The following is a 24,108-nucleotide window of genomic DNA, read 5'->3' on the forward strand; positions in this document are numbered from 1 at the left end:
TGGTGGCACTGAATGTTGACTTCCTCTGTGGGGAGAGCAGAGAAATCACAATTCCTCCTATAGGTTAGACCTATGTGTGGAGTGTCTCTAGATAAAACCGTAGTGTCAATTGTCTTGTTTCTTGGTCTTCGGTGGATATTTTTAAAGGCAACAGCCTCAGTAAGAAAGCAAGTGACTAGCTTTGCAGGTATAGGTTCCCATTCAACCACTGAAGGTTCTTCCTTGTTTTCGTCTTCAGCTTGGCTGACTCGGTTTCCCAGCCCTCATTGTTCTCCTGGTATTGATAATGACACTGAGGTCACTTCCACTATTGGTACTTTTATTCCCTATTACAATTCTATAGCATGTGGCAAATTCTGTGGAGTGTCAAAGGGACACAGTTTCTCTGTTAGTGTGGAGAAGACGCCTGTGCAGAGAGACGTCTACATCAAAGCCAACTTAGAGCTAAGAAGCAATGGGGAAGCATTTGAAAATCCTCCACAGTTTAGCTATACTTTGTTTTTTAAAAAAGAAAACCCACATCACTCACACACATTACATTAAAAACATACTTGATTTTTAAATAACATACCCTGTTTCCATTACAAGCCTTTAGATAAAATCTAAATACAACTGCATATATTAGCAAAGCTAAATAATTAATAAATCTTTATGGAAAATAAAAGTCATCTTAAATTTTCTCTTTGTTACTCAAAAATTGATTTTGGAATAATGTTGTATGATTTAAATTCATCTCAATCAATAATTTAAATAATTTAATACTCTAATGTACAGTACACTTTAGATTTTGACAAGTTACTGATTACCACTAGATTTTATCATCCCAGGAGCCCTCCTGTCAAAAAAGTACAGTCATGTTTCTGATAGAAAATTTCTACCTTACCTGTTTGTAATGGTCACAAGTGCAGGAGGACAGTGATAACCACTGGAGGCATGGTCAAAAGTTCTAAGGACAGTGTCAATTTTGTAACAGAATCCACCATGTCTCTCCCATCCCTTAAAAAGAAGGAAATAAAAAATCAAGGACATAATCTGATTCAAACAGCACAATATCGTTTTTGTGTATTCTCATTTACTACTTGCATAACTCTTTTTCTCTGATCCACTCAAAACTCAAAACTTGAATTTTTGTCTTGAAATCTTTGTGTTTTACCTGGTAATGCCATTAGCTACAGCCACTTCTATATTTATTTTATTAATCATTAAAACCTAAAAGTTTCAATTCACCTGAAATCTTAAAGCCTAAAACAGATGAAAACAAAGGGGCACTCACTCAAGATCTCTCTTTTTCTCTCTCTCTGCTTCATACAAACGGTTCTTACAGGATGGTGGAATTTAAGAGTGTTGGCTTTGAAGGAAGAATGCACGGGTTTGAGTACTGGCTCTACTCCTGCGCAACTTTATTTAGCCTCTAAATGTCTTAATTTTCTCCTCTGTAAATGAAGATAGTAATACTATCTATGGAGTTGTTTGGAGAATCAAAGGGAGACAGTGTAGGCAGCGACCTTAAACATTTATAGATACATATATACCTAAATGATAGTGCGTATTTTTTTCAATTTTCTTTTGTATTACTTATTTCATGTTATCCCACTAAGATTCACTGAGGTTAGAGCCCTGGATAAAGTCATAAGCTAGTGAACAAGCTGGCCTGGGAGTCAATTCTGGGCTAATATAATTTTATTTATAAACTATATATATTTATAAAATATATTTTTTTTTGTAAAAAATTATTCCTAAGTCAACTGGCTATCCTTTGAGAGAGAGAGAAAGCAAGCTTTGGCACTTAAAAATGACAAATCAATGTGCAGCTCCATGGCTCCGCCCTGGGAGCAACAAAGGGTGGCTCTGTTCTTTAAAATCATATATTATAGGAGACACGCATTCATTAGTCTTCTATACTTTAACTGAGTTATTTTAGTTCCTTTTCTTCTAGTACTACAAATTCACACCACTTACATCTATCTATTTTTATGTATTCACCAAGGTTTTTTTTTTTTGTATTTGCAACTTTTAAAATACACTTTATTCTGTGTCATGCCAATACTTGCCAGAGTTTGATCAGATATAAAATGATTTCTGCTATGTTTCTTATAAAAGGTCGCAGTCTTGCAGTAAATTAAAGAAAACCTTATTTTAGAACTCAGCTATTTTACTTCAAAACATATTATTAAATGAGGTGTGGATCACAGGATTTCCAAATCCAGCCAGCCGGAGTGTGCTCTGAACTCACTCCCTTAACCTCTCCCCATAACCTTGCCTATGTGAGTAATTGACAGCTCCAGCCAGAACCCCCTGGATCACTCCAGATGGGGTGGGAGGTTAGACTGCTTTTGTATTTGGAAGGACAGGCAGAGGAAGGCTGACAATTTGACCTTCCTAACAAAGTATTCCTTCTCCATTAGTAGTTTTCAGATCACAGGCTGCTTAGTATAATAAAAAAAAATCTGAGAACTGAACAGGCTCAAGAAAAGTGGCTGGGGGAGGAATGTGGCTTAGTAATAACCAGAAAAACAAAGGCTCTTTACTACAAGCCTTTGTCCACACAGTGAAAGTGGGAAGAATAATTGATTGTATTTGTATCTTTTGTACATGAGGTGCCATTTCACTTTAAACGGTGATGATGACAGTATTGAAACAATTGTTCACATTATACAAACCCCAAAAAATAACTGAGGGAAAAAAGTCTTTTTTTTTTTTTTTTTTGCTTTGAAATTATCAAGCAAATTTCCCCTCTTATGTAGTGACTTTCATTCCTGTGACTTATTCATTCCATAGCTGGAAGGGAGTATCTCCCATTAATTTTCACTCATTTTGCCCAACACTGCCCCCACCACCACAGGCAACTATCAGTTTGTTCTATATATTCATAGGTCTGATTCTGCGTTTTGTTTGTTTATTCATCTGTTTTTTGAGATTCCACATATAAGTGAAATCATATGGTATTTGTATTTCTCAGACTTATTTCACTTAGCATTATACTCTGTAGGTCCATTCATGTTATTGCAAATGGCACAATCTCCTCCTTTATTATGGTTGTGTAATGTTCCTCTCTGTGTGTGTTGAGGATGTGTGTGTACACCACATCTTCCTTATCCATTCCTCTACTGATAGACACTTAGGTTGCTTCCATATCGTGGCTATTGTTAATAATGCTGCAATAAAGATAGAGTTGCATATATCCTTTCACATTAGTATTTTTGCTTTCTTTGGGTAAATATCCAGTAGTAGAATTACTGGATCATATGGTATTTCTATTTTTAATTTTTGAGGAACCTCCATACTATCTTCCACAGTTGGCTGTACCAATTTACATCCCCACCAACAGTGCACGAATGCCTAAGGATTCCTTTTTTTCCACATCTTTACCAATACTTGTTATTTCTTGTGTTGTTGACTTTAGAGATTCTGACAGGTATAAGGTGATATCTCATTGTGGATTTGATTTGCATTTCCCTGATGATGAGCAATGTTAGGATCTTTCCATGTGTTTGTTGGGCACCTGTATGTCTTCTTTGGAAAAATGTCTATTGAAGTCCTCTGCCCATTTTTAATTGGATTATTTGGGGATTTTTTAGGTGTTGAGTTGTACAAGTTCTTTATATATCTTGGATGTTAACTCCTTATTGGATATACCATTTGCAAATATCTCCTCCCATTCTGTAGGTTGCCTTTCCATCTTATTGGTGGTTTCTTTCACTGTGCAAAAGGTTTTTGATTTTGATGTAGTCATAATAGTATATTTCACGTTTTGTTTCCCTTGCCTTAGGAGACATATCTAGAAAAATGTTTCTACTGCCAATGTGAGTGAAATTACTGCCTTTCTTCTCTTCTAGGATGTTTATGGTTTGGGGTCTCACATTTAGGTCTTTAATCTAGTTTGAGTTTATTTTTGTGTGTGGTGTGAGAAATATTTTATAAGTTGATTTTGACTGTACAAACTGTTTAGAGAAGTGCACTGAAGCAGTTAGCTAAAAGGAAGGAAGCTTTTGAAACCATTTTCACGGATTGATACATAAAAATATAAATGGGAATTTCATCATAAAATTAGAGAACTGGCTCTGACCTCCAAATTTACTCTGAACTTTAAATATTGGTAATGCTAGCCAGAAAAGGGAAGCAGTGTACCAAAGTTTGAATAGAACATCAGTTCTGTTTCTACTGTGTAAGGAGTTAATTTCCTTTTCAACGCAAATACAACATGTTTAGTTGCCTTGAAAACCAGAGTAAGACCAATATTTTTTTCAACATTTCTGATCAGATAGGGATTAGATCAGCAATCAACTCTAAGTAATTTGGGAATTGTGCTCATTAGATATAATGTTTGGTAGCATGTCAGCTATGGCACAGGTGTTATTAACCTAGAGTATGAAGAGTAATTCATATATTTACACATTGACTAATGAATAAAATGCAGTTTCTTGGAGAGATGGGTCATCACGTCATTGAAACATAAATAACTGGATTAGAAGAGAAAATAAAGAATTGCATAAAAAGCCAGGTTTGGGAAAATTTGGAGATGCATACGAATCTCTAATATTTAAACCCAAATTCTTTAGTGTATGTGCATGTGAGAAAGAGAGAGAGAGAGTGCATGTGTTGAGAACTTTACTGCAGGATATTGGATGTATTTTAAGAAATTTAGAACATAACTGTCTATCTTTTAATTTTAAACCTGAGATACTACACATTTTTTATTACTTTAAGTACTAAAAATAAGTATGTCAAGTACCAAAAATACTTTTTTACTTAAAATATGGAAGTATTTTTATTATCTCTTTCCCAAATAATAAATATATTGCAAACATGCGCTTCTTGCCATTATTGTATTCTATTCAAATACTTAAGTTTAAGAAGAGTGAAAAGGAAGGCAAGACTCTGAGTGCAAAAGTTCACTCTCCATCAAAGGAATGCATTTCTTTTCACTCTAGCAGTCTTCACTGGAAGACTATGAGAGGGGGGCATCGCATGGCAGTCATTGTTTATACAGGTGGATCAGTTATATTTTTAATTTCAAAAGAAAAGTAGTCAACAACCCTTCACAGTGCTGTAAATCCTTAATATGCCCCTAGTTAATAATTGCTTGGTTTGCTAAAAGCAGCCCAAGGTCAGAATAAAAAAAAAGGAAGGAAGGAAGGAAAGAAGGAAGAGAGATAAAGAGGGAGGGGTAGGAGAGGGAGGAAGGAGCAAAGGCAGGTGTGAGAGGAAGAGAGGTTCACTTTAAATTGCTGTTGCATAAATTATTCTAGTTATGAAGTCACTATACCTAAACACAATGTTAGTAGCACTTACCTCTTGACAGCCTGATTCAGTGTCAGAGAGGACATGGCCTGCTTTCTTACAAATGTAAAAAAGTGTTTCTTCACAGTTTTTAACTTTCCAGTGTCCCTCCTAAGTAGAAAAATGTTACAAGATGAATGAATAAACTTCATTATTGATGCTGATAGGCAACATCAGTTATTTTGAATAAAAATATAATTAATATTAAGTGTTTCAGGATGGGGTAATGAGTCAGGACTTTGTGTTGTCCTTAGAAGGGTTGATGCTCTTTCACTGTGCATTTCACTGTGCATGGGAGTGGGAGGCCTTGCTCTTTCCAGTGTGCAAACAATTCTAAGACACACAATCCCATGTTGGTGGGCAGGAGGGAGGGGCCACTCATGTTTCTTGATAATGTGCCAGGCTTCATGTTGGGTAATTGTCATATATAATCTCAACGTTGCTGTGAAGTAGGCATTATGGTTCCCATTTTATTTTTTATTTTTCTTTCTTTATTTTTTTATTATTCCCATTTTAAAGGTTAGGTTTAATACTTTGTACAAGGTCCTATAGTCAGTACAATTTGGAACCAGGATTTAATACCAGGCTTCGCCTGGATTTATATTAAGCTGCTCTCAATTTTTCTTTTAAAAGGATGGGTTAGAGCGGTGATTCATCAAACTTTACTGTGTACCGGAATTATCTGGAAGGGTTACTAAAGCACAGATGACCGGGCCTCATGATCATTGTGTCTCATTTAATAGGTCAGGTAGGACCTGAGAATTTGCATTTCTAACAAGCTTCCAATTGATGTTGATGCTTCTGATCTGGGGGCCACATTTTCAGAGCCACTTGGATGAAATCATCCCTGTGACCAAGGAAGAATGCTGCTTCCTCTCTTTAACCACTTCTAAGTATAAAATTGAATGCTTTGCTACTTACATGTATAAACCTGATGCTAGGGAAATGCCTGGAAGCTACCATGAATCACGCTAGATAACATTATAATAGCTGATCTTTGTGTTCAAGCTCCTTCTTTATTACTAATTTTCCAAAGCCTCACTCCATTTCTTCTTTATATGACAGGCAGATACTTTCATGTCGTCTAGTTCTGCAGACGGCTGCTCTAATATCCTACATTAATAATGATATACAATAACTGCTAACAGATTAAAATTTTATCCTCCCAAAGGATTTGTTATTTTAACACAAATCAGACCTTTAGGCTAAAACCACACAATTCAAATTTTAAATTGTATCTCAGGCAAGCAGGGTTTTTAGGGAACATGAATACTGTATAGGAGGCTGACACCTTCATCTGTAAGAGCAGCTCTGTAGCCCTCCCACCATGGAATATTCCAGCAAACCATCCAGCTAAAGGATAAGGTCAGTCATACTGTAGCTGCTTAAGAACAATTGGATGGATGGATGAATGAATGCATGAATGAAACAGTTCCTAGGATCTCACATTCAAATTAGGCATCACCCAGGCTTAGGTAACTTGTTAATTATAATAATTATATTCATATTGAGATCTACTTCATGGGAATAAATATTCTTTTTTACGCCTCCACTGTTTAAGGAGCTGCTGAGTTTCCAGAAAGGGGTACACAAGAACCACACTTACAACAGCATTGTCCTGATACATCCTATAATATTAATACCTGTCCTTACTCTCTTAAATATAATTTTCTGTCCAAATGTTAGCTCCTGTTCTGTGAAATACCGATGTCTGTCAAATGAAAAAGGAGAATGATGGTAGGAAATGAAGGTTATCTTAATTATCTCAAAACCAGTGAACCAATAAAGCATCAAATATTGTAGAATAAACAATGGTGGCTTTCAGTGGAGTTAGACCCAAAGACAAACATTTAGAGAGGTCATTGTTTGTCCTTCAAATGTGACTTGGGAACTGCCTCAGCATTTAAATTGTAACTGAGCATACCTACGACAGCCTGAAAGATAAAACAATGAAATGTGCCCTGCAAGTAAGTGCTTAGATAATTTCCAAGTTTCATTGGCATAGTTACTTTGTCAAGCTACTTAAGTAACATTTAATAAGCTGTACTTGTTATGGTATCTTGGTGGTAAGAAAGAGTGAGAATGTCTACCAAATCCTAATGACTTAAAACTCAACCAGTTAGCTTAGTAGCTATCTGATCAAAGAGATTAAGTATTCTCAACATATAATAAATGTTCAAATGGTTTGGGATTAAACTAATTTTGTATAGTCTAATCAGATGTTTTAGATAAATGAAAGACTAGAGCATAGAGATAAACGTGATGTTAAGACCACTGGGACCATTACCTTCACATGAGGAAAAGAACAAAATTTTCCATTAAGTCACACTTTTCAATGGGGTTACACACATTGTAGAAATCCTTTTGTGTTAACAGGACAGTGAAACTTTAAAACCATCAGTTTCTAATTTCCTGACATCTTAGATCTTCCCCTCCCAACTTCACCTGGTGGTCAATGGCACCATCATCCACAAATATGGTGGTTGCTCAAGCCAAACACCTATGCTGCTCTCACCCCACATCTGACCATCTAGCAACAATTTCTATCCTCCAAAGGATCTTTGAATTTCTCTGCTTGTCTCTACATTCGCTACCCAAATTCAACCCTGGAGAAACCTCCAAACTGATTTCTCTGCTTCCATTTTCCTCTCTCTGATCTACTTTCCACGTAGCAACTACAGTTACTTTTTAAAATGTAAATCCAACCAAGCCCTTTGTCTCTCTGAGCCTATGCCAGGGCTACAAGCCTCACAGTTTTGCATTCCTTCTGCTCCTTCTTGATTGAGTCTCTCCTCCGTTCTACCTTCAAGCCACACTGGTCCCCTTTTTGATTATTAAACATGGCAAGCCTTAGCCATGCTTTGGGTTTTACACTAGCTGCTGTCCCTGTCTGTGGAATGTTCTTTCCTTGCTCCTCAAGAGTTGTCTTTGTTGTTTTTAGGTTCCATCTTAAATGTCACCTCTTCAGAGAGCCTTTCCTGACTGCCCTGTCTGAAGTAGCAGACCCAAGCCAAGTTTTTTACCTTTGCGTCATGTATTTCCTCAAAGCTCCTATCACAACTATAATTACCATGTTTCTCTTGTGTGTACATGTTTACTGCCTAGCATGGAAGCCCCTGGAGGAACAGGGACTGTGTCTATCTTAGTCTCTGCCACAGGCCAAGTCCCTGATGCACATGATCCTCAATACAAGTCCAGCAAAGTGAGCATTAAACAAACAAATCAACTTACAGATTGCTCTGCTGAGACACATTGCTGGCTTCTATTTGGAAAAATTTGGGGCTCAAGTGTGTGCCAATTAGTAAAGGTGACTGAGGAGCCATTAGACCATTCAAAGGAAATTGGAATTTTATTGCTGCTCAAACCAATCCATGTTTCTGATGCATTTTCTGTAAGAGATAAATGTAAATTATAGGAATCCCATTATATGCAAAGGAGATAATGCACCGGGCCTGTTACAAATGATTTCTTCTTTATTCCTTCATGCAATAAAACTTGCTTAAGCTTTGATATAAAATATGTACTTAGATCTTTTCCTCCTATACTACCCCATCTGCTTGACAAGACCTTGGAAGTGGGACAGTGTGTGAGCTAAAACCAATGCAAGGACAAAGCTTAAAAGCAAGTCAGATTGCTGGGACTCTAATTAGTTCCTGCTACTATATGAAAAGTAGATTTGAACAGTATGGTTTTGCTTCTGCCTAGAGAAAGGAAAAATAGGAAGGTCGACTGGATTAGGAAAAGGGCACTTAAAAAAAAAAAAACCCACCTTTACAATATATTTTTTCTTGCCTTTTTTTTTTTTTTTTTTTTTGCCATGGGGAAAAAAGGAGCAGAAACTCTTAGAAGCGTTAAAATGGGAGCAATGGGGTTGCTAGAAAAGTAAATAAAGTTTGACAGCCCAGGTAAGGTGAAAAGACCCTAGGAGGCTGAGAGAAATGTTCAAGTGCTCCTATTCAGACAGAGGCAGCCACGGGATTCTTTTAATCTCAAATGCAGGAGGTAAGAAAAAGTGACAGAGAAGGATTTTTGTTTTCATTCTAAACTAAAAACCTAACTTTCAAAAGGTCACCAGAGTAGACTCTGGAGATTTTTTTTCATTAAAAAAAAAATTTACTTTAACTCCGTGATTTCAAGTTTTCCCAGCAGAATTCTATGTCAAATATATAACATAGGGGGAGACCTGCTCTGATGGACAGAAGGTGGGTGGAGGCCTAGGAGCTCAGAACTCCTGAATGTGCACACAGCTTGAAACTACCAAACCAAATAAATTTTCACTGGCTGAAGTTATTAAAATCCAGTTACTTATCTCAGAAATTCCATTATTGTTTCGATTACATGACCACAGCACACTACTGCTATGTAGTGGCCATAAAGCTAAATTGCAGGTTTAAGTTCTTATTATAAGTTCCAGAAATGACCTTTGTCCCTTAAAAAAAAAAAACCCTCTAATATATCTGGCATATGTGAGGTGTTACAAAATTTCTGAGCATATATTTTATAGAAATCTAATGAATTTGCACTCCTGAATATTATTTAGGAACTGGAGATATATGTGCCATAAATAATCACTTTTAAATAGCTTAACTTCTTTTCAACTCCATTAATAAAAATAGTAACTCCATTATATTTCATGCCTCTTAAATCAGAGACATTTGGCACTCACCATCTCCAAGGAGGGTTACAAAAAACTCCACATCTGCTAATGAAGCAATGTTTATCAATGTGCTGTTATCAGACTGGCAAGAATGCAAAGCTTCATTCCAGGTCCTTTTTTCTTTCTGAAGTTTATAGCAGTTATGACTGTGGGGATTCCAGCCAGGTTCACAGTGGGTAGTGTAATATTTCCAAGCATCTTTTTCTTTTTAAACCAACAAAAAACAATGTCATTTTCCACAATTTGTAAAATGTTACTTATTAGCCTTAATATAAATTTTCATCAACATAGGATTACTTTAACAATTTGAAAGACAGACATAATGAAAAAAAATCCCCACATAAAAAAATGGCACAATTCTGCTTCTTTTCCCTTCGCTCCCTTACTTTACCATACCCTTAGGCTTAGCCACTTTAAAAAAAATGAAAGTTAAAGTCTGATTTTAAGGAATAATTTTTAAAAATAATAATTCAGTTTATTACTTAAAATCTGGAGTTGTTTCTAATTATGCTGGTAATGATCCTTTTAGGTATGGTTCTGTTTTTATTTCTACTTTCTGAGTTAAGACATTAATTCCCACAGAAACTGAAAAGACCAATAGACCTTAAAAACAAATAATTGGGCTTCAGGTATTAGGCTGTAATTAGGTAGTATTTAAGTCTTAGTCGCACATAAAAGTTTGTATGTTATTTCGAGGACAAGGATAATAAAAGATACAGAGTGTGATAGGAGATCAATGAAGTAAAGAATTTTATAAAACTCTGTTCTAATTTATATTCAATTTCTAGGGTAACCATAAATAAAACTCAAAACTAGAAGAGAAAGGAAGCATATCTTGTTTATCTAATGCAGGTCAACTGAGAATGCAAACTTTTTAAAAAAATAAGCAGACAATATTTTCAATGCTTATGTTATTTTGGTCTTTAGTAAAAACCTAAGTGCATTTGTTAAATTCATGGTGTCTTTGGAATCTATTTACATATATTACATATATTTATTCATATAAAAACTAGCCTTATTATTAGCCTATTATTATTATTATTATTATTAGCCTATTATTAGCAAAAATATAAAGGAATTTGAGTGCATTGAAAGGACAAGTAAGGAACTCATGAAAACAACTTAGAGGGCAGCCCTGGTGGCTCAGCGGTTTAGTGCTGCCTTTAGTCCAGGGTGTGATCCTGGAGACCCGGGATTGAGTCCCATGTCAGGCTCCCTACATAGAGCCTGCTTCTCCCTCTGTCTGTGTCTCTGCCTCTCTCTTTATCTGTCTCTCATGAATAAATAAATAATAAAAATCTTAAAAAAAAAGAAAACAACTTAGAGTAAAAACACTTACCAATCACTTCTTGATCAGTGTGGTTTAGGTATTTTTTACATATATAAGGCAAGGTGGATTCACAATCTCTACTCCTCCAGGCACTTGGCAAAAATGAATTAAATGTTCCACAGTGATATTCAACAAATGGCTCAAAATTTATTTCTGAAAATACAGTGTGTGTGTTTAATGTTAGAGGCAAGCCAGTTATTTTAATATATATTGATGTCGCTTTATTTATTCAAATATGATATATTTGATATATATGTAAATATAGATTTTAGCATCAGGGAGATAGCCCTTCTCTTTGGCATGTAAGGCATATCCTATGTTATATTATATCTATGATTTAGTATAGGTTTTAATCCAGACATGACAAATGATTTCACAAAGATAGCAATACCGATTTTTATTGTTTTAAATAAATATTTTGCAATTTGTCGCTATTTTATTTTATTTTTTATTTTTATTTTTTTATAATAAATTTATTTTTTTTTTTTGGTGTTCAATTTGCCAACATACAGAATAACACCCAGTGCTCATCCCGTCAAGTGCCCCCCTCAGTGCCCGTCACCCATTAACCCCCACCCCCACCCTCCTCCCCTTCCACCACCCCTAGTTTGTTTCCCAGAGTTAGGAGTCTTTATGTTCTGTCTCCCTTTCTGATATTTCCCACACATTTCTTCTCCCTTCCCTTATATTCCCTTTCACTATTATTTATATTCCCCAAATGAATGAGAACATACACTGTTTGTCCTTCTCCAATTGACTTACTTCACTCAGCATAATGTCACTATTTTAAAACAGCTGACAGGAGTCTTGACTCTAACCCAATCCTCCTGCAACCTTGGCTAAATAGCTTACCTTCTTGACCTCCTTCTTGTCTGGAAAAGCTTGCCTGATGGGAATTCAGGCAAGCTTTAAAAATGTTTATAAATCACTTTTGAAATAACAGGACTTATATACCCGTGGGAAATAGCTGCTGTGTAAGGGTGCAGGATATTGTCACCCGTTGAAGGCGCATAAAACGCTGTAGGTACCTGGGTTCCAGTTCAGATAGTTGAGTGGTGTTCTATCCGACCACTGCCAGCCAGCATGTTCATCCAGCTGATTCAGACCCATCCACATTTCCACTGCTTCACTGCCCAAGTGCTCTGAAATGAAGAGAAATATAGGGTTTTCAACCCGTGGAAGCAAACAACCCCTTCCCCACAATGTTACACTTCTTTCTAGTTTTGTTATTCCTGAAGGATGCAGTCATAAATGAACTCCAGTCAATGACAAAAGGTTTTAAGTGCTGCTAAACCCCACTCTGATGCTTCAGAGTAACAAAGCCAGCTTCTGCCGACTTGAGAAAAACAGCAGTCTCCTAAAGGCTCACTAAACAGCAATTCTTTAGCTGTGAAGTCTTCATCCATCCAGAAGTGCTGCCCCTCAGTGATCATCAATCCTCCCAAGACTGCATATTTGCAAATTTGAGACCATCTGATCTGTGTGAGCTCATGCTCACACATTTAGATGGGGGAGGAGAAAGTGTCCGGAAGTCCACTCCAGAAAGTGCCCCTCTGTCTTCCTTCTCTTGCTATGTGTGCCTGGTGCCATGGTAGCCTTAGCTTGAAATCTCCAAACTCCAGGTTGCTGAGGCCACCATAGGCTCCAAGCAAATGTAGAACAAGAAGAAGTGATGTTAAATCTGTATAATGTGCATATGTGTGTGCACATAAAATTTTCTGCACTCAAATATTTTTTAAGTATTTCACAGTTAAATAATTGAACAATGGGCAGAAGCTTTTCTTTAGAGATCTGGCAAGGAAGAGAAAAACAGGGAAGTATTATTGGTGAATGGAGGCAAGTCCTCAAATTTAAGAAGGTATGCTAAAGCAAGCAAGGAGGGGGCTGTCCAGCATGAGAGCCAGTAGGAGTTGTCTGATCAAGAGGAGAAGCATAATCCAAAGGACCAGAGTACCCAGAGGGATCGATAGCAGGCTGGAGCCAGGCTATGTTGCTTCTTTCAGCCTGGGTTGGGAGAAAGCTTTCTAGCAGGCTGCCTCCACAGCCCCTGCTCCAAACCCCTAGGTCACAGCTCCTCACATTTTAATTTAGCCCCATTTTAAAAATAGATGCTATGTATAAACATGTGTATTGTCATGCTTATATTGAAAAACGTGGTTATCAAAATTGTAGAATTAGGGGAAATTTTTCTTTTGTTACATGAATTTTTAAAAATTATTCTAGCATAAAGGAAATACAAGAAATAAAAATTAAAAATAAAAGTCAACTCAAAATGTAGAAGGCCAACCAGAGAGAAGTATGTCATGGAAATTAAGGGATGGATATTTTTTCGATTGGATAAAAAGTCTTACACAGTTGTTTAAAGGATGCTTTTTAAGTATTTAAAATAGGGATTTTTATTAATATTGAGGGCAAAATGCAACCTTCTAAACTAAAATGTTAAGAATGTCTCTGGATTTGGGGATTATGGCTCCCCTAAGAGAGAATGAGTTCACCAAAACTGATCATATACAATGCCGAAAAGAAAGCCACGATAATTTCAAAAGAATCTGCACAATGTACATTATGGTCTACAGTTATATTTCAATTATTTTGATTAAAAAAATAAAAGCACTGTCTTTAAAATCCCCCCAAATTATTATGAATAAAAATTTAAAAACTGTGTCAGAAACATAGTGAAAGTGACTAATTTGGGGACAGTTTCGAATATTGTTATTTAGTCTTTTAATCTACAAAAGGGAGCATTTTCCTTTTCCTCTTATGGTTCATCTGCTTCAGAACCCAATATATTTTGAGCTAGATGCAGGGGCCCTGCCCAATACCCAGGCCCTGACAGTCAAGGCTTATAGATGGGGTGACTATCCCAGTTTGCCAGGAAAACTGACAGTTTATGCTGGTAGTCTCAGAATACTTACTAATTGCACCCTCTTTTACTCTCAAAAGAGTCTCAGTTTGAATGATTAGTTGTATGATCCCCAGATTATAAAGATCATGTATTCCCATAACAAGCCTGGGGCAGCCCCTGCGATTGAGCATGTCAGTACAATAGTGGGAAACTGGAAGAACCTACCCCACTTAGGAAAGAAAAAAGGGGCTTTATAATTTTGAGACCCCAGAAATCCCTAAACAAAAACAGCAAACCATTCACAGGTCCCACCCTTGCAAGCTCCTGCGGCATTTATACCAAATCTCTTCCTGATGTCAATTTGATTACTCTCTTCACTAATACTATCTGATTAAATCATATTACAGTTATCGTGACAGGAGGTGGCAGGGAAGATGGATTGACAAGATAGAGAATTTTCACATTTCATATTAGAGCAAGTGCCTAGCGATATTTTCAAATAACCTAATTAAAATACTTAAATAGTAATTATTCTGAGAATTATTTTGAATACTCTCTGTACAGTTGTTTTAACAATACACATAAAAAAATCACTGGGTAATTTATAATTTGTGTTTAAGGTCACAAAAACACCTATTTAGGTTTACAGCTAAATTGGCTTACAATTCTGTAATAATAAACTCAAACCTCAATTCTTTTGGATATTTCTTGACATTTGTGACAGCTTAGATAATTCCTTATATCATAATTAATGTTCACCAGCGATTAGCAAGAAACTAGACTATTCTCATCATTAAAAAATACCTTGGTCAGAACAGGGTTCTGCCTTTATGAATAGACTTCTGTTTCCCTAAACAATCCCGAAATCTAATTATAGAATTTTGGTATTTAAATCAAAGTCTTTGACAGATCTTATTTCTTTCATCGTTATTCAAGTGTGTTGAGGAAGTCCAAACCTTATTAGAAATCCTGACAGTCAAGATAGATAACAATTATAATTCATACATGGTATGCAAAATTTTCTGTAAAAACCATTACAGGCTAATAATGATACTGGAAATTGGTGTTTTCCTGCAGTAGGACTCACTCAAATCAGGTTCGATCATAATTTCTTACTTTTGCATGTCTGTGGGGAAAGGGGCAAACCTGCACTGTTCAAGCATTTGTTATATTCATTCTGGAAGGTATTAATGATTTTAAAAAGCTTTAAAATGTGCTTCCTCTTCCACTTAGTGAACCTAGTTCCACAGACTTATAGAGAAATAATTGGGGGTCTATGCCCAAAGGTAAGTGCAGGAATAATGAATAATAGCAGCAAATAAATAGAAACAAAATAAATAATTTTATCTATCTATCACTATATAATTGTAGGAGGTTAAATACATATATTATTCCTAACCTATAATACTATGTCATCATTAAAAATTATGATGCAGACATGGATAAGTGTTCATCATATGCTGGTACATGAAGAAGTAAGCATATTATCAAACCGTGTGCATAGTTGTTAAATGGTTAACACACAATGAGTGTTTGTTATGTGTGCCAGGCACTTTTGTAAGGCTTCATCTGCATCATGACATGTAATCCACACAACCAACAAGTAGCACTGTTATTATTTCCATTTGATAGGAGAGAATTTGAGGCCCAGACAGGTTAGGTCACCCATATAGGTAGCTCTGCTGCAAAGTAGAGGCAGGAGTTAAACTCAAGCTGGTGGTTCTGTGGCCCCTGCTCCTGGCCATTCATGCGTTTCTTCAAAAACTATTTTCCATGCAAGCTATATGCAAGCCATTACATGTTTCCCCCCCAGAAAAACATGGTTATCTCCAGATTATGGAATTATGGGATATTTTTCTTTCTGTATACTTGAAATTTAAAAAATTATTCTAGAATAAACATGTACTACATGTGCAATATTATTAGAAAAAAAGCATCAGAAAATTTTAATTAGAGAGACTAACTTGGGCAGCTGGGGTGGCTCAGCGGTTTAGCGCGCCTTCCGCCCAGGGGCTGACCCTGGAGACCCAGGATCGAGTCCCACACCGGGCTCCCTGCATGGAGCCTGCTTCTCCCTCTGCCTGTGTCTCTGCCTCACTCTCTCTCTCTCTCTCTCTGTCTCTCATGAATGGATAAATAAAAAAAAAAAAAAGAAAAGAAAAGAAAAAGAGTGACTTTGTGATACTTTCAAATGTTTCTAAAAATTTTTAAAAAGCTGTGTGTACCCATCTACAAACACATTTAATCCACAGGGAGAAGTGAGAGGAGAGTTTAGGTGATGGGTAAACACAAGGCTTAGTCCATTAGCACAACTATTTTGACATATTATTGTCTTGTCCTGTTAGTTAGCAGGTGTGTGCTTTTGCTTTTCTAACCAAATTTTAAGTTCTTTGTCATCCATGAGAAGTCCTTTGTATTTGTGCATATTGACTGACAGGTGAGATTTTGTTTAATTAACAAGTAACTTATTTATTCATTAATGGAAGCTGAATAGCTACGATCTCCAGCAGAGCAGGAATTTGTTTTTTTATTTTATTTTGTTTTATTTTTATTTTTTAATTTTTTTTAGGAATTTGTATTTAAGTTTGTAAGTGTCCCAGATCCACCTGCTAGAGCTGCAAATTGTTCTGGGTCCCTTGCTGGGGCCTCAACTTCCTTTCTCCAAGGGAGAGAAGATAAGAAAGATGCCCACGTGCCAGGTGGAATGGCCCAGGAGACAGGTCACAATTTTGGGCACGAATTGGCACCATACTAAAAAAAGAAAACATTCTCTAAGGGACTTTTTTTAAAAAAAATATTTTATTTATTTATTCATTAAAGACAGAAAGAGAGGCAGAGACACAGGCAGAGGGAGAAGCAGGCTGCATGCAGGGAGCCCGATGTGGGATCACGCTCTGGGCCAAAGGCTCAACCACTGAGCCACCCAGGTGCCCCGGGGCTTTTTTTTTTTTTTTCAGAATATATTTTTGCATACCTGAACATAATTGTTAAGTCATTTTAATTGCATTAATATCAGTGTGCGTCATCCACCTACTTACTCCTTATGAAATTTTCTTCGTTCTCATCTGCAATACTTAATAAAGCTCCTCCTTGCATCTGACATGAAGAATGTGCTTCACTCCAGGAAAGAGAGGAAAGCAGGTTGAATTGGTAGCAAATGTGTGAATTGAGATCCTTCTCCCAGACAGCATCACAACCCACCTCTGTGGACGCTGAAAATAAAGTCCATTAAAACATTAATTATAATCTTATTTTATCTATACAACACTGCATTTCTAAAATGAATTTGAGTGGAATGACTCCAACTTCAACCTCTAAAACTTCAATGCCTTATTGATTCTTGATTAGGTCTTTATCATGAAATATGCATTGTTATCCCACTGGCACTTTATAGTTCAACTCTTTCAAGATTTAAAGGAAATTCAAGAAATTATTAATAAAGAAGATCTGATCCTTTCTGGGAAAATAAGAGAAAGCATTCTTAAAAGAATGAAATAGAAAGGAAATATTTGTGAAAATAACATCTGAGTTCCCTAAAAAGTAGTCATTTAGAACTTTATACTGAAAGCTGCGTGAATTTAAATGTTTATTTGAGACACATGCAAATGTTGTTTCAAAAAGTCTTTTCCCCACAAATACCAAAATGCTAGGTGGAATAAAAGGGATACAATTGAAATATGAGTCTATAATGAACACAGGTTTTTAAATAAACACTGAGAACAGGAACACTGATACCCAGTTTAAGATAAGGTTCTTTCAACCGAAAGGAAGAGAATCAAAACGTACTTTTTGTACATTTTGTACAAATACTTACACAAGTACTATGTACTTATAAAACATTACATAGTATGCTTAAAAGTAAATTTTATGAAGTATGAAAAGTATAACTGAAATTTGAAGTTTATTGAAATAACAGAAACAAAAGACTTAGTTTGGGTAATTTTGCTAAATTTTAAATCAAACTCCAAGGTGAACTAAGCAGCACAGTAATTACCCGAGATCATATTCAGCCAAAGAATTTCAGAATGGAGAAAACATGAAACATGCTGCATCATGAGTGTAGCTGATGGACAGGCAACTTGCTAAAATCTAGAACGGTATTTCCCAAAGTGGGATCCACAGAGTAGTGTATTTCCACGAGCTCTCCAAGAGGAGCTGGGACATAATGCATAAATAACCTCCTCTGGTAAATGCAAAATGTACAATAGCATAGTAAAGGCTCTGAGAAGGTCTGTAGTAAAGAAGCAGCACAATTTTAATTTGGTTATACTTCAGACTTATTTGACAACAAAATGTTTCCTTCCCCATAATACTTAGATGGTTCCCTTGGGAAGGTAGAAAGTTTGTTTCCATGTCTGATCACAATGTGCTTTCCCCAGAACCAAGTTAGTTAACTAGAAATGATTAAACCAAATACAAATCTAAAGTTGTCTATATAGCTTTCTGACTGATCTATGTATACATAGAAGGATCCAAGATTGGAGGAGGGCAGAAGACAAAGCTATCACCAAGTAAAACTGAAGGAAAGGAAAAGAAAGAAAGGAGGCATATTTCAGTGATCATCTTGCCCTGGTATCTGAAATTTCCCCATGGAGAACGAATCTTTAGAGATTGTCTTCAGTTAAAATGCTAGGCCATCCTTGAGATGGACAGAACAGTAAGTGTGAACGGACATCCGCTCAGCTCTGCTCATGTGGCGTGACAGTTGAGGCCATGAGACAAGGGGCAGGAGGTGTTTGCAATTTCAGTGTGCAAGAAAAGCATTTAGCCAGCTTGTAAAGAAAATGCAGATTCCTTGGTCTTAGTCCTAGAGATTCTGCATTCGTAGGTCTGGGGTAGGATTCAGGAACCTGCATTTTAAACATATTCCTGGGGCAGCCCGGGTGGCTCAGAGGTTTAGCGCTGCCTTCGGCCCAGGGCGTGATCCTGGAGTCCGGGGATTGAGTCCCACATCAGGCTCCCTGCATGGAGCCTGCTTCTCCCTCTGCCTGTGTCTCTGCCTCTCTCTGTGTGTGTGTGTCTCTCATGAATAAATAAATAAAATCTTTAAAATAAAATAAATAAACATATTCCTGATTCTAATACAGGTGGTTCACAAAACGAACCCATGGAAAACACTGGCTTGGAAGAAAAAATTAAAGCACTTCCCAAGGAGTGCAGGTCTGAGTAGCCCTTTACTACTAGAAGGTAGTAGGATGTCAGAGAGGGAGAGATGTAGGTAGAAAATGTCAGGAGGGGAAATTGGGGGAGGATGGCAGGAAGAGAGATCTGGGAATAGAGTAACTGCCTCTCATCTCCTGCTATAAGGAAAGATCCGATAATAAATCCTTCAGCCCACAGCCATATCATGATAAGAAAAGGTCTGGAGGAAGCTTCAATTGCTCTCATTCCCATTTTTGCCAAAAGTTGGTCCTGCTCTTTCAATAGGACATAGATTGAGCTGTGTAAATACAGCTTTTTGCAGTAACCTGCCTGAATTCTGTGCTTTAAGCAGTTGAGAGGAGAGGCTTGCCGGTGATCCTGTCTCTGTTGCAAATTACACAGCCCAGTTTTGTTAGATTTTGTTTTGCATTATCTCCACCAATTCCTCTGTTTTTAAAAAGATTTTATTTATTTATCTGAGGGAGAGAGCCACGCATGAATGGGGGTGGAGAAGAAGCAGACTGTCTGCTGAACAGGGGGTCAGATTCAGGGCTACATCCCAGGATCCTGAGATCATGACCTGAGCTGAAGGCAGCCGATTAACTGACTGAGCCACCCAGGCGCTGCTGTGTCAATTCCTTTTTTTTTTTTTTTTTTAAGATTTTATTTATTTATTCATGAGTGACAGAGAGAGAGAGAGAGAGAGAGAGAGAGGCAGAGACACAGGCAGAGGGAGAAGCAGGCTCCATGCAGGGAGTCCGACACGGGACTCCATCCCAGGCAGGTCTCCAGGATCACACCCCGGGCTGCAGGTGGTGCTAAACCACTGAGCCACCAGGGCTGCCCTGTGTCAGTTCTTAATGTCAATTCTTAATGTTAATCGAAAGGAAACTTTCAGTCAAACTTTTGCTGCAAGTGCCTATATTCTTCTAACAATTAAGTTCATTTGTCATTTAAATTTGGTTTTAACTAAAATGGAAGAATTTGTACTTCTACTTCTGCAGTAAGATAGAAGTCTCTCTTCTCTAGATGGGCTGCATGCCACCCTATGGATCTTATTTGAAGGTTTTATGGTAACAAATGGGATGAAAGTGCCACTCTGGGCCTGGGCACGGTCGTGTGCTGTCCTGATCTCCCTTCAGGATCAAAGGCCTTAAGTAAGACCTTCTCTAGCTGCCAGCAGACACATCTCATTGTTAAACCTTCTTCAAGGATTGCCTTCACTGAAAAGTCTCTTTGCCCAATATCACTCTCCCTTCCCAAAGGCAGCCTGCAAATCATGATTAATCAGTGCAGGGCTATCGATCCCTCCTTGCACCTCAACTAGGGGTAATTCCAGTATGAGAACTTCTCATACAATCAGTCTAGAGATCTCCAGGCCTGCATCACCATCCTGCACAATGCTACTTTCTCCCCTTCCTCTCCACGTGTTTTGATCCTGAGAGCACACTCCCAAGAGAGCCCCGAGAGAGTGTTCATCTCTGCCACAGAGACTGCTTCCCAGGAACCTGCTTGCACAGGCTCCCATCTTGGTCTGGGGCATATGCACTTAATATTCTTAGTTCTCTTGCTTCTTCATACATAGTCTCTCTTCCCAAGCCACTGAAAATGTGAGATTGAAAGCTGGCGTCTCAGGTGCATTTAATTATTCTTGAAAAATTCTACTCTAAGGACTAGAATCATATTGTTATATTTCTTTGCATCTGTGGTTGTCTTTATATTGCTGCTCCTTAAGCAACAAATAAATTGTGAGCTCCTTAAGGGAAGCAACTGTGTCCTATATATCTTTGTATTGCCAACCATTTGATGAAAGATTACCCAAATCCTTTGCATGATGTTTTAAATAGGTGATTTTTTCCCCTCCCTAAATATACCTCTCTTTTAATGCACTGAGATTTATTCATGTCAACACTGATTTTATTATGGATTTTGCTGGGATGCAGCCATGCCTCCTCCTCTTTTAACATGGCTGGTTTTTCTTCTCTAGGGATACAGATTTGCCATTGTCCCAGGTCAACTGTTCCTTGCCACTTTAAAAAAATTTTGAATTCTTAAAAAAAATGAATTCTCATATGGTTAAAGCAAGTCCAAGCTACAGGGTTATTATTTTTCTCTCTCTTTGGCCTCTTATATACTCATCACAGTTATTGGATCTCTGCTCCCTGCAAACTGCTGTGTTGGTAAATCTCATGTAAAAAGAATATCAAGCCAAGTCAGGACTTCTTGCTTTATATTCTTAATGCCTTACACACTTCTTGGGTAGCCCTTATCACAACTGAAATTAAATGATGTATTAATTTTTCTTGTTCATTCTCTGTTTTTCCTGATAAAATATAAATATCAGGAAAGCAGGTACCATGTTCCATCTCTTTCATGCTATTCCCCAAGCTTACCTATCAGCATTTATAGATAATTGGGTAGAGGAGAATATACTATCAAAGGAAACTGAGAAGTGGTGGCCACAAAAGAAAGAGAAAAACTAGTAGATATGGGTCCTAGAAGCCCAAGAAAAGCGATGGTTTCCATTTTGTTACATGTTTCTAAGTCTTTAAGTAAGTTAAGTACTGAGTCCATAAATGAGCATGGAGTGCTGTTTCAACAAAGGAACCCAGTCATCTGCCTTCTCTGTGCCTGCTCCCAACAGATGAGCACAGAAAAGTCATTCTGATCAGTTGATTATCAACCATCCTGAATACTTTCTGGAAACATTACTAGTTTTCTCTAGTAAGCTTGCTCTCCAAGAGCCACAATGCTCATTTCATACCATTCCCATTGTCCAAACTTCTTACTCCTTCTTCCCTCTCCTCAGAGAGAAAGTCCACAGCCTCTGGACCAGTTTCTCCTCCCCATCACCTAATGAGTCAAACTTTTTGGGCCTGCACCATCCTCTCCCTCTTCCCTTCTATAAAGAAATTGTCCTTACATCTATGAAAGTCCAGTCTGTCCATTTATGATCTGGATCCTACTTCCTTTTGTCTTCTGAAAAGCAATGTAACCAATTGCTTTTACTTTCCTGCGTCTTCAGCCTCTCTCTGTTAGATTATTTCTACATGCATTCAAAGATGACCTAGCATCTCTCTTATTCTTAAAAAATAAGAAACAAAAATACTTCCTCCCTTGGAATCCCTGTTCAAGCCATTGCCTTTTCTCTACCCTCGTTAGTCAAATACTTTTACACACATACTGTCTTCAATTTCTCATCTCCCATTTACTGTTTCAAAAATGACAGTATTATTGAGATATACATAACATGACATGTAACTCACCCATTTAAAATATATAATTCAATGATTGCTAGTATATCCAAAGAATTGTGCAATTGTCACCACAATCAGGTTTAGAATATTTTCATTACCCAGTACCCATTAGCAGTAATTCTCCATTGCCCCGTCAGTCCCCATCTCCACCCTCAGTTGAAGGCAACCACTAATCTAGTTTCCATTTTTATGGGTTTGCTTATTCTGAGCATTTCATATGAATGGAATTCTACAATATGTGGTCTTTTGTGACTTGCTTCTTTCACTTAGCATAATATTTCCAAGAGTTGTCTATGTTGTAGCATGTACCAGCACTTCCTTTCTTTTTAATGCCCAATAATACCCCACTGCATGGCTATACTGCATGTTATTTATGCTTTTATCAGTTCATAGACATTTAGGTTGTTTCTATTTTTTGGCTTTGTTATTATCTTTTTGGTTGTAGCCATCCTGCTGGTTGTAAAGTGGCATCTCATTGTGTTTTTTGTTTGAATTTCCCTGATGGCTAATGATACTGAGCATCTTCTCATGTGCTTATTGGCCACTTGTAAATCCTCTTTGGAGAAATGTCTGTTCAGACACTTTATCCATTTTTAATTGAGTTGTCTTTTTATTATTGAATTCTAAGAATTCTTTATATATTCTAGAAATAAGGTCTCTTATTAGATATATGAGTTCTAAATATTTTCTTCCATTCCATGGGTTTTCTTTTCACTTTCATGATAGTGTCCAGTGAAGCACAAAAGTTTTTAACTTTGATGAAGTCCAATTTATCTATTTTTTCTTTTGTTGCTTGCATTTTGGTGTCACATCTAAGACTGCATTGCCGTAGTCAAGGCCATATACATTCCCTAAAAGTTTTATAGTCTTCTTTTCCATTTAAGTCTTTGATCTATTTTAAGCTAATTATTTTTTTATGCAGTGAGAGATAGGAGTTCAATTTCATTCTTTTTAATGTGGACATCCGGTTTCCCTTACCCTTTGCTCAAAGGCTATTCTTTCCCCATTAAATTGTCTTGGCATCCTGTCCAAAGTCAATTAACCATAAATAAAGATTCACAATTTTATCCAATTTCTTTAAGTTTATTTTTTGGTAATCTCTTCACCCAACGTGGGGCTCAAACTCACAACCCTGAGATCAAGAGTTACGTGCTCTTCTCACTGAGCCACGCAGGTGCCCCTATTCAATTTTGACACGACCACATTGTCTTGATTACTGTAACTTTGCATAAGTTTTGAAGTAGGGAAGTGTAAATCCTCCAACTTTATCCTTTTTCATGATGATTTTGGCTGTCTTGGGCCCTTTGAATTTCCATATGAATTTTAGTATAAGCCTGTCACTTTTTGTAAAGGAGCCAGCTAGAATTTTGATAGAGATTGCAGTAGTAGTGCCATCTTAGCCATATTAAGTCTTTTTGGTCCCGCGAACATGGAATGTCTTTACATTTATTAGGTCTTCTTTAACTTCTTGCAATTATATTTTGTAGTTTTAAGGATGTAAGTTTTTCACTTCTTTTGTTAAATATTTTCTGAAGTATTTTATTCTTTTAGATGCTACTATAAATGGAATTGTTTTCATAATTTAATTTCTAGATTG

The 24,108-nt window shown here is 37.0% G+C and overlaps 1 protein-coding gene across 2 annotated transcripts in view; it reads right to left on the reverse strand.

The window, feature by feature from the left end:
- Positions 1-24,108, reverse strand: part of PLA2R1 (phospholipase A2 receptor 1) — a 113,634-nt gene that overhangs the window by 60,491 nt on the left and 29,035 nt on the right. For both annotated transcript variants that reach the window (XM_025994185.2, XM_025994186.2), the window contains exons 4-10: positions 17,151-17,324; positions 12,296-12,409; positions 11,277-11,420; positions 9,947-10,141; positions 8,512-8,669; positions 5,293-5,391; positions 884-996 (exon numbers count right to left, since the gene is read on the reverse strand). In XM_025994185.2, coding sequence (XP_025849970.2) covers positions 884-996; positions 5,293-5,391; positions 8,512-8,669; positions 9,947-10,141; positions 11,277-11,420; positions 12,296-12,409; positions 17,151-17,324 — 997 coding nt within the window. The remainder of the gene's footprint in view (positions 1-883; positions 997-5,292; positions 5,392-8,511; positions 8,670-9,946; positions 10,142-11,276; positions 11,421-12,295; positions 12,410-17,150; positions 17,325-24,108) is intronic.

Source organism: Vulpes vulpes, chromosome 3 (genome assembly GCF_048418805.1).
Source record: "Vulpes vulpes isolate BD-2025 chromosome 3, VulVul3, whole genome shotgun sequence".
Classification (NCBI taxonomy): domain Eukaryota; kingdom Metazoa; phylum Chordata; class Mammalia; order Carnivora; family Canidae; genus Vulpes; species Vulpes vulpes.